The sequence below is a fragment of the Thermobia domestica genome, chromosome 2, assembly GCF_964235325.1.
Source record: "Thermobia domestica chromosome 2, izTheDome1.hap1.1, whole genome shotgun sequence".
NCBI lineage: Eukaryota > Metazoa > Arthropoda > Insecta > Zygentoma > Lepismatidae > Thermobia > Thermobia domestica.
In genome coordinates, this window is record NC_137455.1 from 293315579 (window position 1) to 293334717 (window position 19139).

The 19139-nt window shown below is 35.1% G+C and overlaps 1 protein-coding gene across 2 annotated transcripts in view; it reads right to left on the reverse strand.

The window, feature by feature from the left end:
- The window catches only part of LOC145678581 (aminopeptidase N-like), a 151818-nt gene that overhangs the window by 16158 nt on the left and 116521 nt on the right, over positions 1 to 19139 (reverse strand). For both annotated transcript variants that reach the window (XM_081748896.1, XM_081748897.1), the window contains exons 10-13: positions 13044 to 13321; positions 8022 to 8206; positions 6955 to 7122; positions 1911 to 2060 (exon numbers count right to left, since the gene is read on the reverse strand). In XM_081748896.1, coding sequence (XP_081605022.1) covers positions 1911 to 2060; positions 6955 to 7122; positions 8022 to 8206; positions 13044 to 13321 — 781 coding nt within the window. The remainder of the gene's footprint in view (positions 1 to 1910; positions 2061 to 6954; positions 7123 to 8021; positions 8207 to 13043; positions 13322 to 19139) is intronic.

Here is a 19139-nt window from a genome sequence, read left to right on the forward strand (position 1 = left end):
TTGGCCCTTAACATATCACAATTAATATTTAAAATACATTTAATATGACACTATTTCCGGTATTCATCCATAAAAATTTAAGTACAATAAACGAACATTCAAAGTTTTATATTCTGAACTTTCCAACGGCATCACCAGCCGAATTTTTTTTGCCACTTCGTCGTATGGCACATGGTCATATTGTTTTTTCTCTCGTTCTCAGAACCATCAAACAACATTTCTTTCTTCTCTTTTCAGCATTTTCTTCCTTCTTAATCGATTTCTTCATCTCCTCTTCCTCCTATTCTTCCCCTTCTCAATAGCCACCTCTCTCTCAAAATTGCTTTAATCTTTCAGACTTCCTTCTATCATTCTTTCCATTCGTATCTTTTTCTTCCACTTCAATCTCTATTTCTTCTTCTTTGACCTTTATACCTTCCACTTCAATTTTATCTCAATATTCCTCTTTTGTTGTTATACTATCTATTTTCTTTGATAATTTTTCTTCTAAGTTTCTTTCTTTCTTTTGTTATTCTATAGTATCCGGTTTACCAAATTTGCTTTGGATATCTTTATTTCTTCTTTTTAGACTTATATTTCTTGTTCTTTATCGTCTCACTTCTCTTTAATTTTTCGTAGTGTTTCCTTTGAGTTTTACTATTGTTCCTACTGTGTCATCTGTTATTGTTGACCTCGTAAGTATCCTCTCACTTACATTAAGGTGTTTACGGCGTTCAAGGTTTCAATTTGTATTTTACTGTTCTAGAACTTGTAATAAATTAATAGAGACAATTTAAATTGAACTTAAATATTACGAATAGCAACATATAAGCATTTCATGTGTATAAAACATTATTGAATTAAAAATAAAAAACTTAAGAGTTTAATAAATTATGGAATATAGTAGCATTACAGGTGGCATACCCTATGTGTATACTAATTTTTATATGTATACAGAAGCCGCCTTTCCTTAAGCTGATCATGGATTCCCGTTCCAGTCTTCTTTTTATGTTGCATTGCTTAACATTGACTGTTAGAAGGTACGATTTGTTAGTGTTAGAGCGCCTACCTATGGATCGAAAGGACCCTGGTTCCATTCCAGACTGTGAGAGCTTGAGCTTGTGCTGGATAACATTGTTTCCGTGGATTTTCTCGCAATTCTCCCGTTCTTCCCACACTCACATTTCATCAATTAATTGATAACCATTACTTTTCATGAAACATCTGCTTTGTTTAGCCTAAATCGAAAAATTATTTCATATCAATTTTACTTTGAACTGTAGAACATAAAACAATAACACTTGGCGTATGTGGAATTTTTATACACAAAGACGAATATATAATTAATTTGAAATAATTTAGAACCGACACTTCGAAATCATAAGGAAAGAGGTAAATTATGCTATCATTACATGTTTTCTAAAACCATTCGAAATGGGAAATAAAATTTTGCTTCAAAGGATCTCTTATTTCCTTGCACAAATTTATTATGGACCATGCAGAAGAGAAGGATATTGTCCACAGCAACATGTTCAATATTTGTTAGTGACTATCTAAACCTAATCTTGCTGAAACTAGATCCAACCTCAGCTTTTACATGTTTCTACATATAGTGAAACAAGTGTACTTAAGTGTTTCACTTAGACGCTAAAATAATTTTATTTCAATGTCAAGAAGACACAACAAATAAATAATGTACTCAATGCTATTATATATCAACTGTGTCTTAAAGCGTACTTTCATTTTACGAGAGTTCTTATTTGCAATGTGAACAAAACATTTAACTATTAATTATAATCGAGCTTATTGAGAGATTAGATAATTATTTATATTGTAAAACTTCTAATTATGTATAAATAATTAACTAAACATACTTTTGACAAATAATGAAGAATTTAGGTTACTTACATTCTCAACTTATAAATACTTACAAAGAATAAATATCAGTAAAGTTGTAGATGAGATACTCTTTTGCTAAATTAAATCCCATTTCTGTGGTACAAATGGCGGAAAATGCTGTAAAGATGTCTTCGGAATTTATCACAATATTATCCAATATACCAAGTGTATCTTCTAAGTACCTGAAACGGAAATAGTAGCTGAGCTAAAGATGTTAAGTATAAAATGATATAACCCCTTGTTTTATAGTAAAAAGTTATACACATATTGTCCGAAAACAAAACTATAATGTGTAATTAGATATTTGAAGTCTTTTCACACTTCACAGATTAATAATAACGTATGGTAGCTAAGAAACAAGAACTTTCTAGTTTTTTAATTTCAGATTCCAATCTTGTAATGCAATATAAGCGCTGAAGGTCTAAAATTCATGTATAATAAACGAGAATATTATGTGAACGAACAAATGAGAAGACATTCTCATCTGTAGTGACCATACACACTTTGCCATTTGATGTTCTGTTTACAACAGGTAGAAAATGAATGAAATGTGTAATGGAATGATTTAGAAAGTTAAAACGAAATGTACTTATGATGTCTGAAAGTCAAAAGAAGTATCTTTATCTTTGAAAATGAACCTTCATAGCTAAAAAAAGAAAAAAATTAAGATTCAGCGATTCCTGCTTATGTTGTAACAACAAAATGGGATAAGTACATCGTCAAATTTCGAAAAAGCTGGAATAACTTAGCTTCGGTATGTAAAAAATGTAATGAATAAACGAATAAATAAATAATAAAAAAGAGAAGCTTTTGATTACCCAACTATTCCAGTATATAGCAGCGTACATGTTCATAATCCAGTATACTGCAATTTATTTTTCATACTTATCTATTAGTATTACAAATAACCGCATAAATTTAATCTTTTCTAATTTCCTGTAAATCTATTCACATTGTTGGTACTAGCAGTTATAATTGAATCGTTCAGTTCGAAAACCGGTTATCTCCACCAAAGCTACGAGAGGAGTGGCAAACAAAACTGAATTAGTCAGTATGTACCTGACAAATAGGGCCGTTTTTATTGTCGGACCGTAGAACTGACATTTTTTCTACTTTTCAAAACTGAAAATAACCCTATATGTGACATACATATTGTATAATTTAGTTTTGTTTGTCATTTCTCTCAAATTCGCTTCGATGGAGATGACCGGTTTTCGAACTCAACGATTCAATTGTGATCGCTATTGCACGAGAAATTATTTCAGTCAATCAAATATGAGATCAAATTATCTACTTTCGGCATATGTACATATGGCTCCCAGTATCGCGGAATTATTGAGAGGGTCTAAAATTGCTACTAGTTTAAACACCTAAAGACTATAAATGCTGTATTTTATTAAATGCAAAGACACTTTACATTCATTTACACAAAAAAAAAATTAGTCGTTTAGTATGTACATGTACAGTAGTATCCTCATTATGAACATGTCACTAGTTTTTAGTTGTCACAACGATGATACGTGACGGCAGCACGCTTTGTCATGCAAACGTTTCACAAGCATTTCCTAATGTACTCCCGGAAGATGTCTGCAGCTTCAGCACTTTCATGTGAGAAATCTTCATGTCTTTCCTCCTGTGTTCTATTCTTCATCACTTTCATCGCTAGTACTTTCCTGATTATTTCTTCATCTGTTAATGTTTGGTCTATATCACAGTTTTTCTCATTCAGCCAGTTAGCAACATCTTCTTTATTAATTTCTCCTCCTCCTCTCGGAAGCTTATGGAACATGCCAATGTACATATCGTCAGCAATTGATGATTCCGAATTGATGAAACGTCACACTTTTCTCCAACTCTTCATTATGGTTGCGTTCTCCACTTTATCCCATGCTTCTGCTGTTTGAAAAACAACGTCACGTAAGTTGATTGCTTTCCACACCTTCAACATAACCGGTAGAATCGTTTACATATTCGTTCAGCAAGAAAACAACAAGTGCATGTCGATAATGACGTTTAATTGATTCTAAAATTCCTTGATCCATGGGCTGTCACATTTCGTGGAGAAAGGAGTGCTTATATACCATCGGACTTTAGAGTCAAGTCAGAAGGATGACTAGGAGCATTGTTAATTATAAGAATCACTTTCAGCAGAAGCTTTTTCTTTCTTTCTTTCTTTTTTTCACAGCTGGTACAAATGTTTGGTGAAACCACCGAGAGCATAGTTCTCTGCCCATCCACGCTTTCTACTAAGCACAATATTGCACTGAGTGGATTTTGGGATTTCCCAATCACCATGAGCACTAGCTTATGACTCCCATTTGAGCAACACACCATTAACTTTACATGCTTTTTCTGTTTGTATTCACAAGCTTCCTTCATGATCTTGGCACCAATGGTTTTGAAGGAAGCATCTTGTGAAAAAGACCAGTTTCTTCAGCATTGTACACGGCACCTGCAATTAAATGTTCTTCATCTATTATGTTCCGTATCTTCTTTACAAACTCTTCTGCATCTTTTTCGTTAGCTGAACGACTTTCTCCAGTGACTGTCAGCTGCGGCACGACATGCAGTTTTTTTTTTTCAGTTTGCTGGCCAACCCTCGCTTATAAACAAGTTACTGCCGTCAAGTTGTTTATTAAATGCAACCGCTTTTTTTCTTAATTATCGGGCCACTGATTGGAATTCCTTTACTGCGTTACTGTATAAATCATCTATAAACAGCTAAGTCCAGTTCTTAATTGTTACTCTTTCGTATAAATTTCCGTTTCCCCAACTCGCTCTCCATTTGGGACGTACTATCGATTTTTTTCTTTTTAATGTCATAAATAGTTACTCACCCAACACCGTACTCAACAGTAATAACTTTCTCTGAAGAGCCTCGGCTTAACTTATCTAAAATTTCGAGTTTCTGCTTGTGGTCAAGCGTAACGTGTTTCCTTTTAGAAGCCATAGTGTGTACTGAATTTTACTGTAAGAAAGTCATAATTTCAAGTGCTTGAGCAACTAGAAGCCGGATGTGGACCGGACTACTGAGAGGCCGGATTATTGAGGGCAGTGTTCGTAGTTTGAGAAGGTAAATTTAGCAAAATGGGAAAAGGGACTTTTTCCGATTAAACGTGAAAATTCAGGGAAATTCTCTCGCTGACTGATTGACCAATATACTAAATGCCTAAATTTTTCATTGTTCTTCAGAAATAAACTAATACAATAGTAATTGTGTTTCTGTGTTCAAACAGCACAATTTGGACCCATTGTTAATTAGATGTATTTGTGTGTATTTTTTAAAGAAAGGAAAAGATAAAAATAGAAGCAAAAAAAAAGTAGTTAACAATTCCTTTAATATAGCTAAATTAATCTTATCACTTAATTTTTGTCATAGTCAGGGCCGCCCACAGGGGGGATGTATGGCGCAAGCTGCGCCATTGAGAAAAATTTTGGGGGGGATTTTACTCTACTTTCGAACTAGCAATTTTATTGTCGGAATAGCATTAAAACACGATTTTGAGAAGCTAATTTTCAAAAATTTTCCGGGGTGAACCCCCGTACCCCCTGCTTCGATACTCGATGAATGAAGTACCGCGCAAGTAGCCGTATGAAAGGAAAGGTTGGTTCGTTTTAAGGGAGAAGGTCCGCCCACAGGAGGGATGAATGACGCAAGTTGTGCCATCGAGAATAAAATTGGGAAAGAATTTTACTCTAATGTCGAATAAGTAATTTTGCTGTTGTCAGAATAACATTGGAACACGATGCGATTTTTTTTTTTTAAATCTCGAGAATGAATCCCCCTACCCCAAGCTTAGAAACTCTATGAATGAAGTACCGCGCAAGTTGCTATATGAAAGGATGGCGCCAAGTTCTGGTGAACAACAGTTACAAGCACTCAAGGAATCACTTTCAAATTTAGATTTGAAACTTGCCTATGTTGTCTGTTGAAAATTATAATGTAGTTTGACATAATTGTGAGCTAGTGGTAACCATACAGACAACAGCCAAGTTTCAAATCTAAATTTGAAGTGAGCCAGTGAGTGTTTGTAACTGTTGTCCACCAGAACTTGGTGCCTATTTTTGTGATTTCAATTCTTTTTAAGGCCACTCGTACTTGGCTCTTTTACAGGAATGTTTTTTGTTGGATATCACTTCTTTTTGTAGGCTAATTTCGAGGATAACATTTTCTTTTGGTATCAAACTCAATAACTTGTAACTTGCGTCTTACTTTTCATGTGCAAGGGAATTATATCAATATTTTGTAAAGAAATAAAATAATACTACTAATTGTAAAAAAACAATACCTGTGCCATACACAGTGTGTAAAAGTTTTTATACCCTTCAATATCCTTATAGAACATATTTAGTATTATACACTACCAAGACTACTAATAAAAGTAATGCCGTTTTTATAATTACTACTGCCCCTACTACTACTACAAGCATTCTATAATACTACTACAGGAAATAAAAACAACAACAAAAATAACAATTGCTAGTACTATAAAAACTACTGCTACACTGGGCAATTGTTTTTAGAGGACTTGAGTTTTGAGGAGGAAAGAGATTATTAGTTTTGGGGGGGAGTGCGCCATCAGCTTTGGGGGGGATGGGCACCCCTGGTCATAGTAATTGGACACTCAACAAACAATGAAAAATTTCATAAGAAAAGTGGAAAGGTGAAAATTTTGTGTCAGTCGAGAGAATTTTTCTTATGGAAACATACGAACACGAATTGAGGGTCGGATTAGCTAGAACCTAGTGTACTAGTAATATTTTCTGGTGAAAAAACTTCCATTTTATAAGTCAATCTTTAATACCGATTTTGATGAAGTTGAAACTAAAGTTTGAGAATTGAGTTTTAGTCTAATAGCAATAATTGCAACATTAATTATACTAATACTAGTAGTAATACTTCAGTATTTTTATACTTATATTACATTGTATGTGCTATATGTAATTTAAGGCACCACAGACATAGATAAGTTATAACACAAAATAGCCGAAGAATAGGCTATATATATATATATATATATATATATATATATATATATATATATATATATATATATATATATATACTTTCTTTACCTTCGAAGTAATTTCTCCTTTTTCGTACAAGCAAGTGCGTAAAGTAATTCTTGTTTTTCTTTTTCCGATGTGGTCTTTGTGTATCTATCGAGGAAGAATACCCATTCTCCTTCAGCACCATTTCGAACCGCTGTACAATAAACTGTAGTTCTTAAATCAGGAAGTAATCTGTAATGTATATAAAATTAATAATGCAGATAATATATTTAATCAGTAAATTTATTTATGAAGAACAAATTTTGTGTTTATCGTGCAAGTATTGTAATTTTATTGGACATACTAAGGAAATGAAATGTTAAAACAACTCAGTCTACCAATGTTAGTGTGTTATTTCAACACCAAACCATCCCCCTCCTAGTGAATCAGAGATACCTATTAACTGATAATGAAAATTTGTATTATTGTTTTGTTTGCCAGGACCAAAACTTTACACGGTGTATTTAATTTTAATGGCAAGTAAATAACAACGTATCATATTTTCTGTAGAACAGTTTTGTAAACACATGCATTTTTTGATAACATACATAGGTAGAAGTCCTGCCATCTATTATTCCTGTGCATACTATATTTTTCTGTCATGTAAATATAATTGTAAACATAAATGTAAAAGTAAAGAGTTAGTTGCATTTATGCGCAACAGATAGTAACAGAGCAACAGTAATCAGTGCCTCGACATGGTTTCACCGTGTAAACAGCGTGAAACAATGAGGAAACATTTTAATTGAGGTTTCATGACATAATTGCTGGAACACAAAGGGTTGAAGTTCATCTATGATGTCTTTTCTAAACATCGGTGAGTCTAAAAATTTGATTACAAAATCTGACGTACATAGAAAAAAACAAGTTAAACAAAATCATGTAAATAGATCTACTATGGATCTATGATATCAATGCACATTTTTTGTAACAATTACAGTCTTCATTTATACACATATTTCTTGTAATTTTTGTTAGATACTAAAACTCTTTGTGAATAAACTGTTACATTTATCAGTACAAATATAAGAATGGTTCTCGTCTATTTCGTATGATTTTAACTACCTTTAATGTATCTAAAGTATACGTACGGTTCGTGATCCGTAACCCAAGCTTTGAAATCTTCTGTTACTCTTTGGATACATTCATCGTCATTCATTTCACAAGCCCACTTAGAGATTTCAGAGAAGAGCATGGCGTTACGGAAATTCATTTGGGAAGAAGACTTCGATGATAGATGTGCATAGACCGGAGACACAAGCTTCTTTACAAATAGCTGTTAATAGAAAACAAAGGATTGTTCAAAATGATTGGTCCTGCTGTTATTTAACAATAAACAAAAGTGGAGTAATTATCTTTACATTTTGTAACTTTACATTTATCATCTTATAACTTCTGTTATTTATATGACAGGCTATTTAAGAGTTACTCGAAATAAAATTTGAGTCACTTCTTTTTCTTTTTCTCTTCTTTTCGTTATTAACGTTTAGGCGACGCACAGTGGTCGGAATGACGAGAAAACGCGGCGAAACTATTTGCGGGCGTATTGAAAGCGTGTTTTTGTGGATATGGTATTTTTTGAAGGCATATTAGGCTATTTTCGATTGTTCTGCTGTGACGTGAACAATAATTTACCGTTTATGGCCAATGATGCGAGTTATCTGCGTAGGTCGAGAAAAAATTGGACATTTTCAAAATCAAGTTTACAAATACCATCTTGGGTTATGAAAAAAATTAGAACTTGTGGTAATGTTATTCTTATTAAAATTACCTAGTAAAGATCTCACTATAAACAAAATAAACATGTTTTTGGACAATAATGAAAAATTAGATATAAACATGAATAATGAAGTTAACCAAAAGTTAGTCCGTGTAAGAAATGTTTGCAGAAATGAAAGTGTCTCGCAACACGCATATTTGAAAACAAAACAGTGGAAATTGTCAAGTAGTCGAATCAAGTATAATAAAACTCACAAAATTCGATTATGAAATTAATCGCTTTCAAAAGTCTCTGGTGCCCAATGAGATTGGCGATGGCCATTTAAAAGTTGTAACATTTCGTTCAACATTTTGTTATGATTTGGAGCATACTGGTTCTGAGCGATGAAATTATGGATTCAGACGTTGACAAAAGATATGTAACAAGTCTAAGTTTGTATCTTTCTTAGAGTTTTTCCGGCACTATTTCTCGCGATACCTACGGAAGTCTGTTTCGAGACTTCTGAGCTTTCTTAACATCTCTATTGGGAGAGGAGCTACGGCAGTAGTAAATCCTCCAAATATTTACCGTGTACGATAGGTAGCAAGATGACAAGACACAACGGGACTAGCACTCAGTCTCTGTGAGCATTGAACTGCGCGCCCGGACTCATTGAAGCGCGCTTCGTTTTACAGGTAGCAGCTAATTCTAACGAAAAATCATTAATTGAGAGACCACAGAAATTATTAAAATAAAGACGAAACCTTGGACTTGCTAGACAAATTTTAAAAGTCTACAAATGTATAGAAAAGCGTTGATTTTGAATATAGTGTTGTAAAAATTCCTCCAATGGGCATACGAAGTGCCTCAGAGACTTGCTATTGGTCTTAAATATTTGCTATTGTTCTGATCAATAATCCCAATTTTAGCATTTCATAACTATCAACATACTTAAGAGTAACAGTTCCATCATACTACCATACACGAAAGCATTTTTACAAGGACGGCCAATTATCCACTTTCGACAGGTATTTTTCATGAACGAGTGATGCTAGGATGAAAAACATATCTGTTCTATATAGAGTGGACATTCCCTTACTAAAAGACTATAGATGTTTGTTCCGGTGATGGAGTTCATTTTTGGGGTTTTGTCCAGCTTTTTTGCTATTTCGACCACTGTGCGAGGATAGAGATGAAAAATTTTGTTATAGTGAAACCACTTGAATTCGACCTTCCAACGAATTTATTATATATTTTATCATCCTTACGATGTCAAAAAAATATTTTTTGAATATCCACCCTTCAGTTCATCCATCCGTATGTACAGAGAGCTTAAGCTCCCATATAAGCTAATTCAACGTATTAGGACTAAATATTATTATTTATATAAACATGACAGGTTATTGTTTTTAATTTTATTTTTTCGTAAACTCAAACACAAAGATAGTTTACTACAGGGTGGAAATAGAAATCTGCTATAGTCGATTATTTTCTTATGTCATAATTATACCGCTAGATTATGTTAATAGCCCAATAGTGTCGATTATTTATTTTTCGATTTAAGAAAGTATGTTTACCAGCGAAAGTTACTGTACTCTAGACTGATTAGATTTAAAAATCAAAAACGGGACATTTAGCAAAAATGCATACTTTGATAGCTTACCTAGGTATTGTCATTGTAATTTCGTCATTCATGCCAGTGAGGAAAATATCCCAGATTTTTATTTATTGATGCTTTATTCCGATTTTAATGGTTATAATATCTTACAATTTTACAGGAATCATAATTGATTGTCCCTTGAATTGATATTTTTAATGACTAAATTTCTTGTAGAATAGTTGGTCTTTCCTTGAAACTGTTGAAGTCTATGCAAGAAATAACTACGAGTCATAAACGGGACGTTTGTGTTTAAAAAAAAGAGGGGGACATTTAACGTCTCGTTTGCATTTTTCTGGGGACGCCGGACGATTTTCTGAAAAGAAAAGGAGAATCATCTAACGAACGGAACACCTGGCCACCTTACGTTACTCGTACAGTTAACGATTTAAATCATATTTCGTGAATAAAAAAATATCTTACTAACATCCTACGAATGGCATAATTAATTTCTCTGAAGAGATAAATCCAGAAAAAGTGGTTTAGTGTGGAAACGTGTTCTCTTTTTTAAACCACTTGTTTGGAAACAAATATAATGATTTTTCCATGCCTTGTAAATACTTAATTTATTCCATACTGGGGCATAATTAATTTCATTTGGATAATCTCAAAGAAAGAGACGGGACTTTTACGGCGAAATAGAGCCATTGGAATCAAGGTAACATACTGGGCATAAATGAAGTATTGATTTATTATTTTTCACCATAAAAAAGAAAAAGAAAAGAAATTTAATTCACTGCACGTTTTCACAACTGTCCGTATTTTTTACATTAGATACCCTTACATTTTGGTTAATCAGATTGGTATTTACAACTCCCTCTTCGTAGTAGTTGGAAAATAGGCGCAGTTTAGTTTCATGCGTCACTGATATGCGTCTAACTTCCAATAACTAGTCACATAGAGTAATTTAAGAGGATTGGTGCGCCTGAAATGTATAGTTAGATGCCACCTTCAAAGGATAAGAAAATGAAAACTTACAACCTGGATAATCATAGAATTATCTGGTTGCAGTCATATATTTATCCCTCGGCTAACGATTGCATTCATGAAAAATAAGTCTGTAAGCTGCGATGCAAAGAAGCTTTTAACCGCACGTTGTATCGCCTGATTATTAGATAGATATCGCCTGTCAAGAAGTGTTTGAAATCCATAAAAGGTGGTAGTCATTTGCGGGATAGAAGAATACAGTCGGTGAAGGAGGGTTTTATACTGTAACTCATGAGAAGTCTGCACCGTTGCATTTCCGTTGAGTGATATGTAGGTGTGCATTTTGGTTTAACGTGAATACATATGTATGTTGACCAATGGTGATTGATTGTGGACAGGTTTGTGGTGCATTTTATGGAGTTCTCACCGATTGATGGTTTTTTCCTCGCCGTAGGGAGACATGATGGATCACACCAGGAGCGTCATTTCAGATTTTGCTTGGAGGGGGCAAGACCCCTTGATATAAGTAAAATTTCGCGTTTTTCACTGATTTACTACTATTCTATTGATAAAATCTGTATACATCTCAAACTCAGGGGGGGGGGGGCAAATGCCCCTCCCTTCCCCCCCTAAATAACGCCCCTGGATCACACCCATCCTGAGTATCATATGAGCAACAACTTCTGAGGGTAAGGAGTGAGGATTTTAGAAACTATCCTGGAACATGTATCACGATCCTGGCTGTTTATGGTTGTTGTTGACAATCCAATACAGAAAACTTCCTCTGTCATTCCGTTCACACAAAGAACTGCACACCCCTAGACAAGGATCTTTGTTGGCCGGTTTCAACTCATGTGGCACCCATGAATCCAACTTTTTCACCTTGTCGATTATAAAGTACCACTAAACGACAGTGGTATGGCATATGCTTACCTGCAACTGCACGAATACTTTCCCGAAAGTCTACTTCCATGGTGTTACTTAGCAACTCATCACAACATGCTGTTGATCAGTAGCCGTGTGGTTCATTGTTTAGTGTAGTGTCACTGGCACAAAATTTACAAACTAACAGCGTATGGTGCGTTCAATCCAACTCCTGTTCCAAATAAGCTGTTTATATCTTCTTCAGATAGATGTTAAGAATGTCGAAGTTCGAATGCGCGAAGAACGATCACACGCAATTGTGTGTTCTCTATTGTGCGCTTCCTGTTCATCAACTCATTGACTTCTAACTGAGTACCCCAGCCTGTTTTCTGAACATATACGCAATTTGTGCCATTATACGCGTAACTTCGGTTCATCTATCGGTTGCGTTACAAAGCGTGGGTTTCTCCAGACCTAAAAATGGACATTTCATGTACCAGCAGCTTTGTTAAATAAACAAATAGAGTTCGATTATCCATATTATATTCGGAAGGAGTCACCATTTATCTATAATTGTATACGTTTATCAGTAACACTGATCGTTTCCTTAATTTATCAATAGTAATAAATGTGTAAATTATACATGTTATTATTGGCCGCTGATACAGATCCAATGTTTCACTCATTATCTATAAATTACTTCTATGTCGGATGTATTCTATATATTCATTACGAAATTATGTCTTGCTAATAATGTCCTTTATATATGTATGTAGAGAATTATAGATGGTCATCAAACGGTAAAAAAAAAAAAAAAAAAAAAAAAAAAAAACTTTTCTCCCACAGATAACCAGCTATAAACTTTCTATCTTAGGACTACAAACTTTCCATAACCACGGTATATAGTTAATGGAGTCTTAATTTAAGAACGTTTTTAAGCAGTACAAAAGTCAAACCGATATTTACCTCAAACAATTCACATTTTTCACTCGTCTGCATCATAGTCTTAAGATACTCGAGGCTGCTAAGTGCTGCTTTCCATGGTAAACAATCTCGTTCTTGTTCCAAATAACTGATTAACTCTAGTGCCACGGTGTATGGAAGGTGACCAGCTTTTGCTAATTCCAATGCATCACTTACTATTGTAGCACGTGTCAATGGACTCACTTGATTAAATTTCTTCGATTGAAAGAGTTTTTGAAGGAGTTTCCAGTTATGATCATCATAATTCACTCTGTACAATCCTGTAAACAAAAAAATATATTATGTTATTACCCAGAAAATACGAAGGAAAATCAAAAATAAATTCCTTTCCTTTTCTACTCAAGAAATCGTAATGCAATTGGGCAAATATAATACCGATTTTTAATGCAAGAGCTATCCATACGCCCTTTGGTGACGTAGGTCAAGATTTGGAAGATAGCGCTATCGCAGTGCTAACAGTAAGTTCGGATGAGGTCCCACTCTGTGGCCAGCAAGTACTGTATGAAGGTTGGAACAATCAATGCTCAGCGGTATTGTCACCCACTGACAGAATTGAGGTGGGCTATTCTCCGTAAGCGGACTGGTTTTCCGGCAGCTGATGTTCTTCTTTTGGGCAATAATGCGAGGTTGCACTTGAAACTATCATTGCTCCTTCGGTTGTGAGCGCCTTGGCCATCCGATATACAGTTCTGACCCAGGCCCGTAGCCAGCCCAAAAACTTAGGGGGGGCCCGGCTGAAGTTAGGGGGTGCCCGATCCAACCATATGATAGTTCATCACCATATTATAGTTCTTTTGCAAGCCTACTGTAAAACTTTTAGGGGGCCAGCAAAAATTTAGGGGGGGGGCGGCCCCCCTAGACCCCCCTGGATACGGGCCTGTTCTGACCTCTCACCCAGCGACGTTCATGTCTTTTCAGCATTGAGGAAGGCTGTCAGTGGATGACACTTTGTAATCAATAACAAACTGAAGACAGCCGTGAAGGAGCTTTTCTAATACAGTACACACATTTTTTTTTTTTTAAAGAGGCATGACAAATACATCAACGTCTTTGGTTCGTACCAGTGTTGGGTAAGTTACTTGTAAAAATGTAACGCGTTATAAGTTACTTTACTTTCTCTTAAAATGTAACGCGTTAGTAAAGCGTTACTTACCTCAAAAAGTAACTGTTACTTTACTTCGAAAGTAACGCGTTACTAATGCGTTACTTTTAGGTCCGAAACTTTAAATATGTGAAAAAAAAACATTACTTTAATTTTCCATACTACTATAACTACCGCTATTATTATTATTATTATTATTATTATTATTATTATTATTATTATTATTATTATTATTATTATTGCACGTTCTGAATTGCTTTATGTAAATGCAAGGACAAATTTTTACTTGATATATGAACATTTTCATATAATATTGTAATATTGATAAAATGCCATACTGCGTTACTCGTAGGGATGGGCACGAGCGAGTTTTCTTTGAAACTCGATTCGACTAGAAACAGACATCTTTGAGCTTGACCCGAGAACGCGGCTCGAAAAATTTCCTCCAACTCGACTCGAATTGGGGTCAAGTTTCGAGTCGAGTCGAGCTAAATCCGGTGTGTAGTTTCGAGTACTCTCTTCAAGTATATTACATAGACAAGGTAATTATTATCATTGACACTACTACTACTACAACTTATTATTATTATTATTATTATTATTATTATTATTATTATTATTATTATTATTATTATTATTATTATTATTAATAATAATAATAATAATAATAATAATAATAATAATAAAAATAATAATAATAACACTGTATATAAACATGGAAGATAGACGGTTTGTTGACTAAAAAACTAGTTGATTGCCAACCTCGGTAGTCGTGAACTCTAGGAGTCAAGGACATTGTTCACAAGCTTCTGAATTTGGGTTCAGGGTCTAGGTTGAGTATTCGGGTTCGAGCCAAACACTGTTAAAACTTATAGGGCACTGGCCAAATATCTTCAAAACTGCTCGGTCCGGGTTTAGAATTATCAACGACTCGAGCAGCTCGGCTCACAGCTCATTCACTATCGACCCGAACCGAGAAGTGAGCCGAGCCAACAGCTCGCCCAACCGACTCGGCTAGAGCCCCCGGCTCAGTTGAGACGAACCGAGCAGTTGGCTCATCCCAACCAAGCCAGCTCAAGCCGATGATTAACCCTAAGCGAGCCCGCTCGAGCCATCTTCTCAGTTGCGCCGAGCCGAGGTGAGCTTGTTATAAAAAATCTCTTGTGGTCTCGTTATCGAGACGAGACGAGATGCGAACAGTGTCCCCTCTCGTGAGCAACTAAAAGTATTCCATATTACTGCTTAGCTTACATTTCTCATGGGTTTCGCTTTCCAGTGTAATCAGGGCATGATTTCAAGACGAGTTAAAACGAACGAGCCATTTATCAAACTCGACTGGACTCGAAACTCGACGCGAAAAAGGGCCGCGGTGGCTCAGTGGTAGAGCGTTCACCTCTGGTGCTTGGAGTCCCGGGTTCAAACCCTGCTCCCGCCAAGTGAACTTTGTGGTGGACAAACACCGTGTGCGTGGGTTTTCTCGGTGTTCTCCCGTTTTCTCCCACTTTCTTCATTCCACCATTTTATTCATTTCTCATAATCACCGTCTCCTTTAGCCTAACCGGCATAACCGTGGGACGTAAAACTGAAAGATTTCATTTTTCGACGCGAAAAACTGAATCGGCTCGGAACTCGACTCGAGAATAATACCTTTGACTTGATTCGAAACTCGACTTGAATTCGAGTCGAGTCGAGTTTTAGCTTGACTCGTGCTCATCCCTATGCGTTAGAAAAAATGGTTGATTGCTAAACTAATTATATGATAATAACAATGTTGTTATGTAAAATTAAAAATACAGAATATAGACAGTGGTGCCCACCCCCCTCATGTCGATGACGCACCCTCCTCAATTGCCTATCCGTAGGTGTTCTTCCGTGAAAAAAATCTTTTCGATTAACTTTTACACCCTCTCAAACATATTTATATAGATTTTTAACCCCCCAAATATTTCAATGACGCAGTTTGCGTCATAACCCCCCCTTGTGGGCACCCCTGATATAGAGAAACATTACACTACAACTAATAAAGTGAGAACATATGAACTGCAAGTGAATCGAAACTTGACAGTAACTCTAAAATCGATACATGCTTTTTAAAGCTAGTTTCAAACTATAATGAACGGGACTGTAGGATAAGCAAACTGATCTGAAGGAACTTCAATATTTCATACAATCAACAAACTATTTTTTAGTAATAAAATAGGCCTGCTCCTCAGAACACAGTTTATTCATATTAACCCCTTATTGTATATCGTTAATTATGGCACTATAGCTGTTGATAAATATTTTCCGCCGGGGCACTTCAGACACTTGACTTTTAAGTTATGTCCACCATCATCCTCAGCTCTTAAGAAAAAGTATTCTTTCAAATGTTCGAAAGGTAAAATATTTTCGTTCTCGATCTTTATAAAATAAAACACCAATCAAAGTAAAATAGACTACCGGTATCATTGCACTCCTAGTTTGACTCACTAAATGTATTGATTTGGAGCTGTCAACATCTATGACAAAATCTTCCAGGTACTTGCAATCAGTACACGTGATTTTCCTGAGGCTGCAACATCTTCCCAAAACAGCAAGTGGCACTATGATCTTATGTGTTTTTGTGTACGTCGGTGACTGTCGGTCACTGACATACGTAGTTCATGCTCCATTGTTCCATTCCGATAAATTCACTTACAGGAAAGAAACATTTGTTCCCGAAAAAAATATATACATATATTGTAGTTACTCATCCTAAATGTAACGCGAAAAAAGTAACGCAAACTAGGTACGTTACTTAAAAATTTGTAACGCGTTACCGTTACAGTTACTTTGGAAAAAATGTAACGTGTTACTAGGAAACGTTACTTAAAAAGTAACGCGTTACAAGTAATACGTTACTTGCGTTACGTTACTTCCCAAGATTGGTTCGTACCTAGAAAATAATGTCTTGTTTGTTATTTCCGCAGTTAAAAATTTGTCTCGCTTGAACGCCTCTCTATCCATAGCCTACCGGGAAAACTTATTTTTCGATTTACCATAGTTTTCAACAATTCAGCAATTACAATAGTTCAACAATTAAGTCTTGTGTTATTTTAATCATAGGATGATCCAGGAATTGAGTGAAGGGTAGTTTGCTCCCACCCAGCGGCACAGGTGCCACACAGTAGTTCTGATAACCAAAAATAGAGTAAAAAATATTTTGATACGATTAACTGAAGAAATTATACCATAATTTAAAATAATAACTTGAAATTTGCTAAAAGTCGTAAAATAAATAAGGGCTCCGGGCTAACTCGCCTTCGGAACTAGACTTTATATAGAGTTGTCATAAACTTTTTTCTTCGACTTCTTTACATATGCACAGAAGATTAATTATTTCCGAAGGCTGACTTCTATTTTTTTCCTTTGGAAGTTCAACTAATCTTGAAATTAGTGAGTAAGAACTTAACATTAAGATGAGGTCCAAATTGGTGTCCCTTTTTGACTTTCGTAGCCTTCTCTACATTTTTTTTAACACGTTTGTTTAGTTGAGATTCAATGGTCTTCCCGGAAAGCTCTCCAACTGTGAAATGGGTACTTCTACTGGTACTGCCGTCTATCGATAAGAAATGTATGTACTACGAGTACGAAGAAGGAACCTCACATATAACTCAACTGTTTTCGTGTGTTAAGCTGAACCGCTAGTCACCTTTAGGGTAAAACTTTCTCACTAGATGGCAGAGCACATTGCGATACATTTCGCCCATAATTCAAACAAGCTTACGATCGAGGATTTCTCCGGTTGCCTAATTGTTTCATATGTAAAAAGGAATCGACTGAGCATAGTATCAATATGAAGTCAGAGTAACACCCCACGACCTTCCCTAGTTAAGTGGAATTAATTACTATTTTCCACTAACGGGTTCAGGCAACTATTCGTGTATATATGAAAGCTCAAAAACATATATAGATTATTCTCAAGAAGATATAATATTTTTAGCTAAGCAAATTAAGTTTCAGCAAAAATAAAGAAAGAAAAAAAGTAAGAAAAGAAGAAGAAAAAGAAAGAACACATATTAGGCTACATATTTAACGTTCAAAATCTTTGTATTACGTGGAAACAAACAGTTAAAAATGGAAAAGCGCTTAGCTGTTTCTTCAATTTATTCTCCCTTTCTCTTTGCTTCCTTTGGCTCTTCTATCTTTTACTTAGAGTTGGATTCTTCTTTATATATATATGATTCCTTCCGTTTCCCCATTTCCACTTTTATTAACTATAATAGTTTTGTCACAATTCATAGGTTTCGCCTCTGGACTTCAAACGCTAACAAGGAATTGCCCTACTACTGTGACTGCAACAGTACACATGTAAGTTTGGCAACAAAGCATTATGGTGTCGTGCGTAAGCGTGAGATTCAGCCGCTAAAACTATTTCCGTAAACATAGAATAATATTTGGATAAAATGTAAAACATAACACGAAAAATATAATATCCATATTCTGTAATGAGACAACTACCTGTAAAATAATTTATGCTTGTAAGTGAAAACTTCATAAAACTGAGCACAGGAGTAGTAAAATCTAACGGCAAGCGCCACCTTGCGTACTCATCTTAAAACTGATCAAGTTTTCCTCTTAATGTTACTTTTTTAGCTAACAGAATACATAAGCACACAAAATAGTATCTCATGTTGTAGCTGATGCATAACTCTATTTTATAGTGTAATACTTATAATATGTCCCATTTCTTTACGCGTTGGTTAAGGTAAAGAACTAATGCTTACACTGACTTCCGGGTGGTGATCCACCTTAAGGTTGAAATACAGTTAGGCCTCTATTCATTTTCTGCGTACATAAAAGTTTTGTCAATACTGTTAGCTTTTTATCTTTTTCTGTCAATGTTAAACCTATTTCAGATTTCTCGAAAAAAACTGAGCAGTATTATCATCTTTTGTAATAGTATTACTAGACTTAGGCATATCCACAGTAAGCCTCATTCTACTCGAACGGTATCT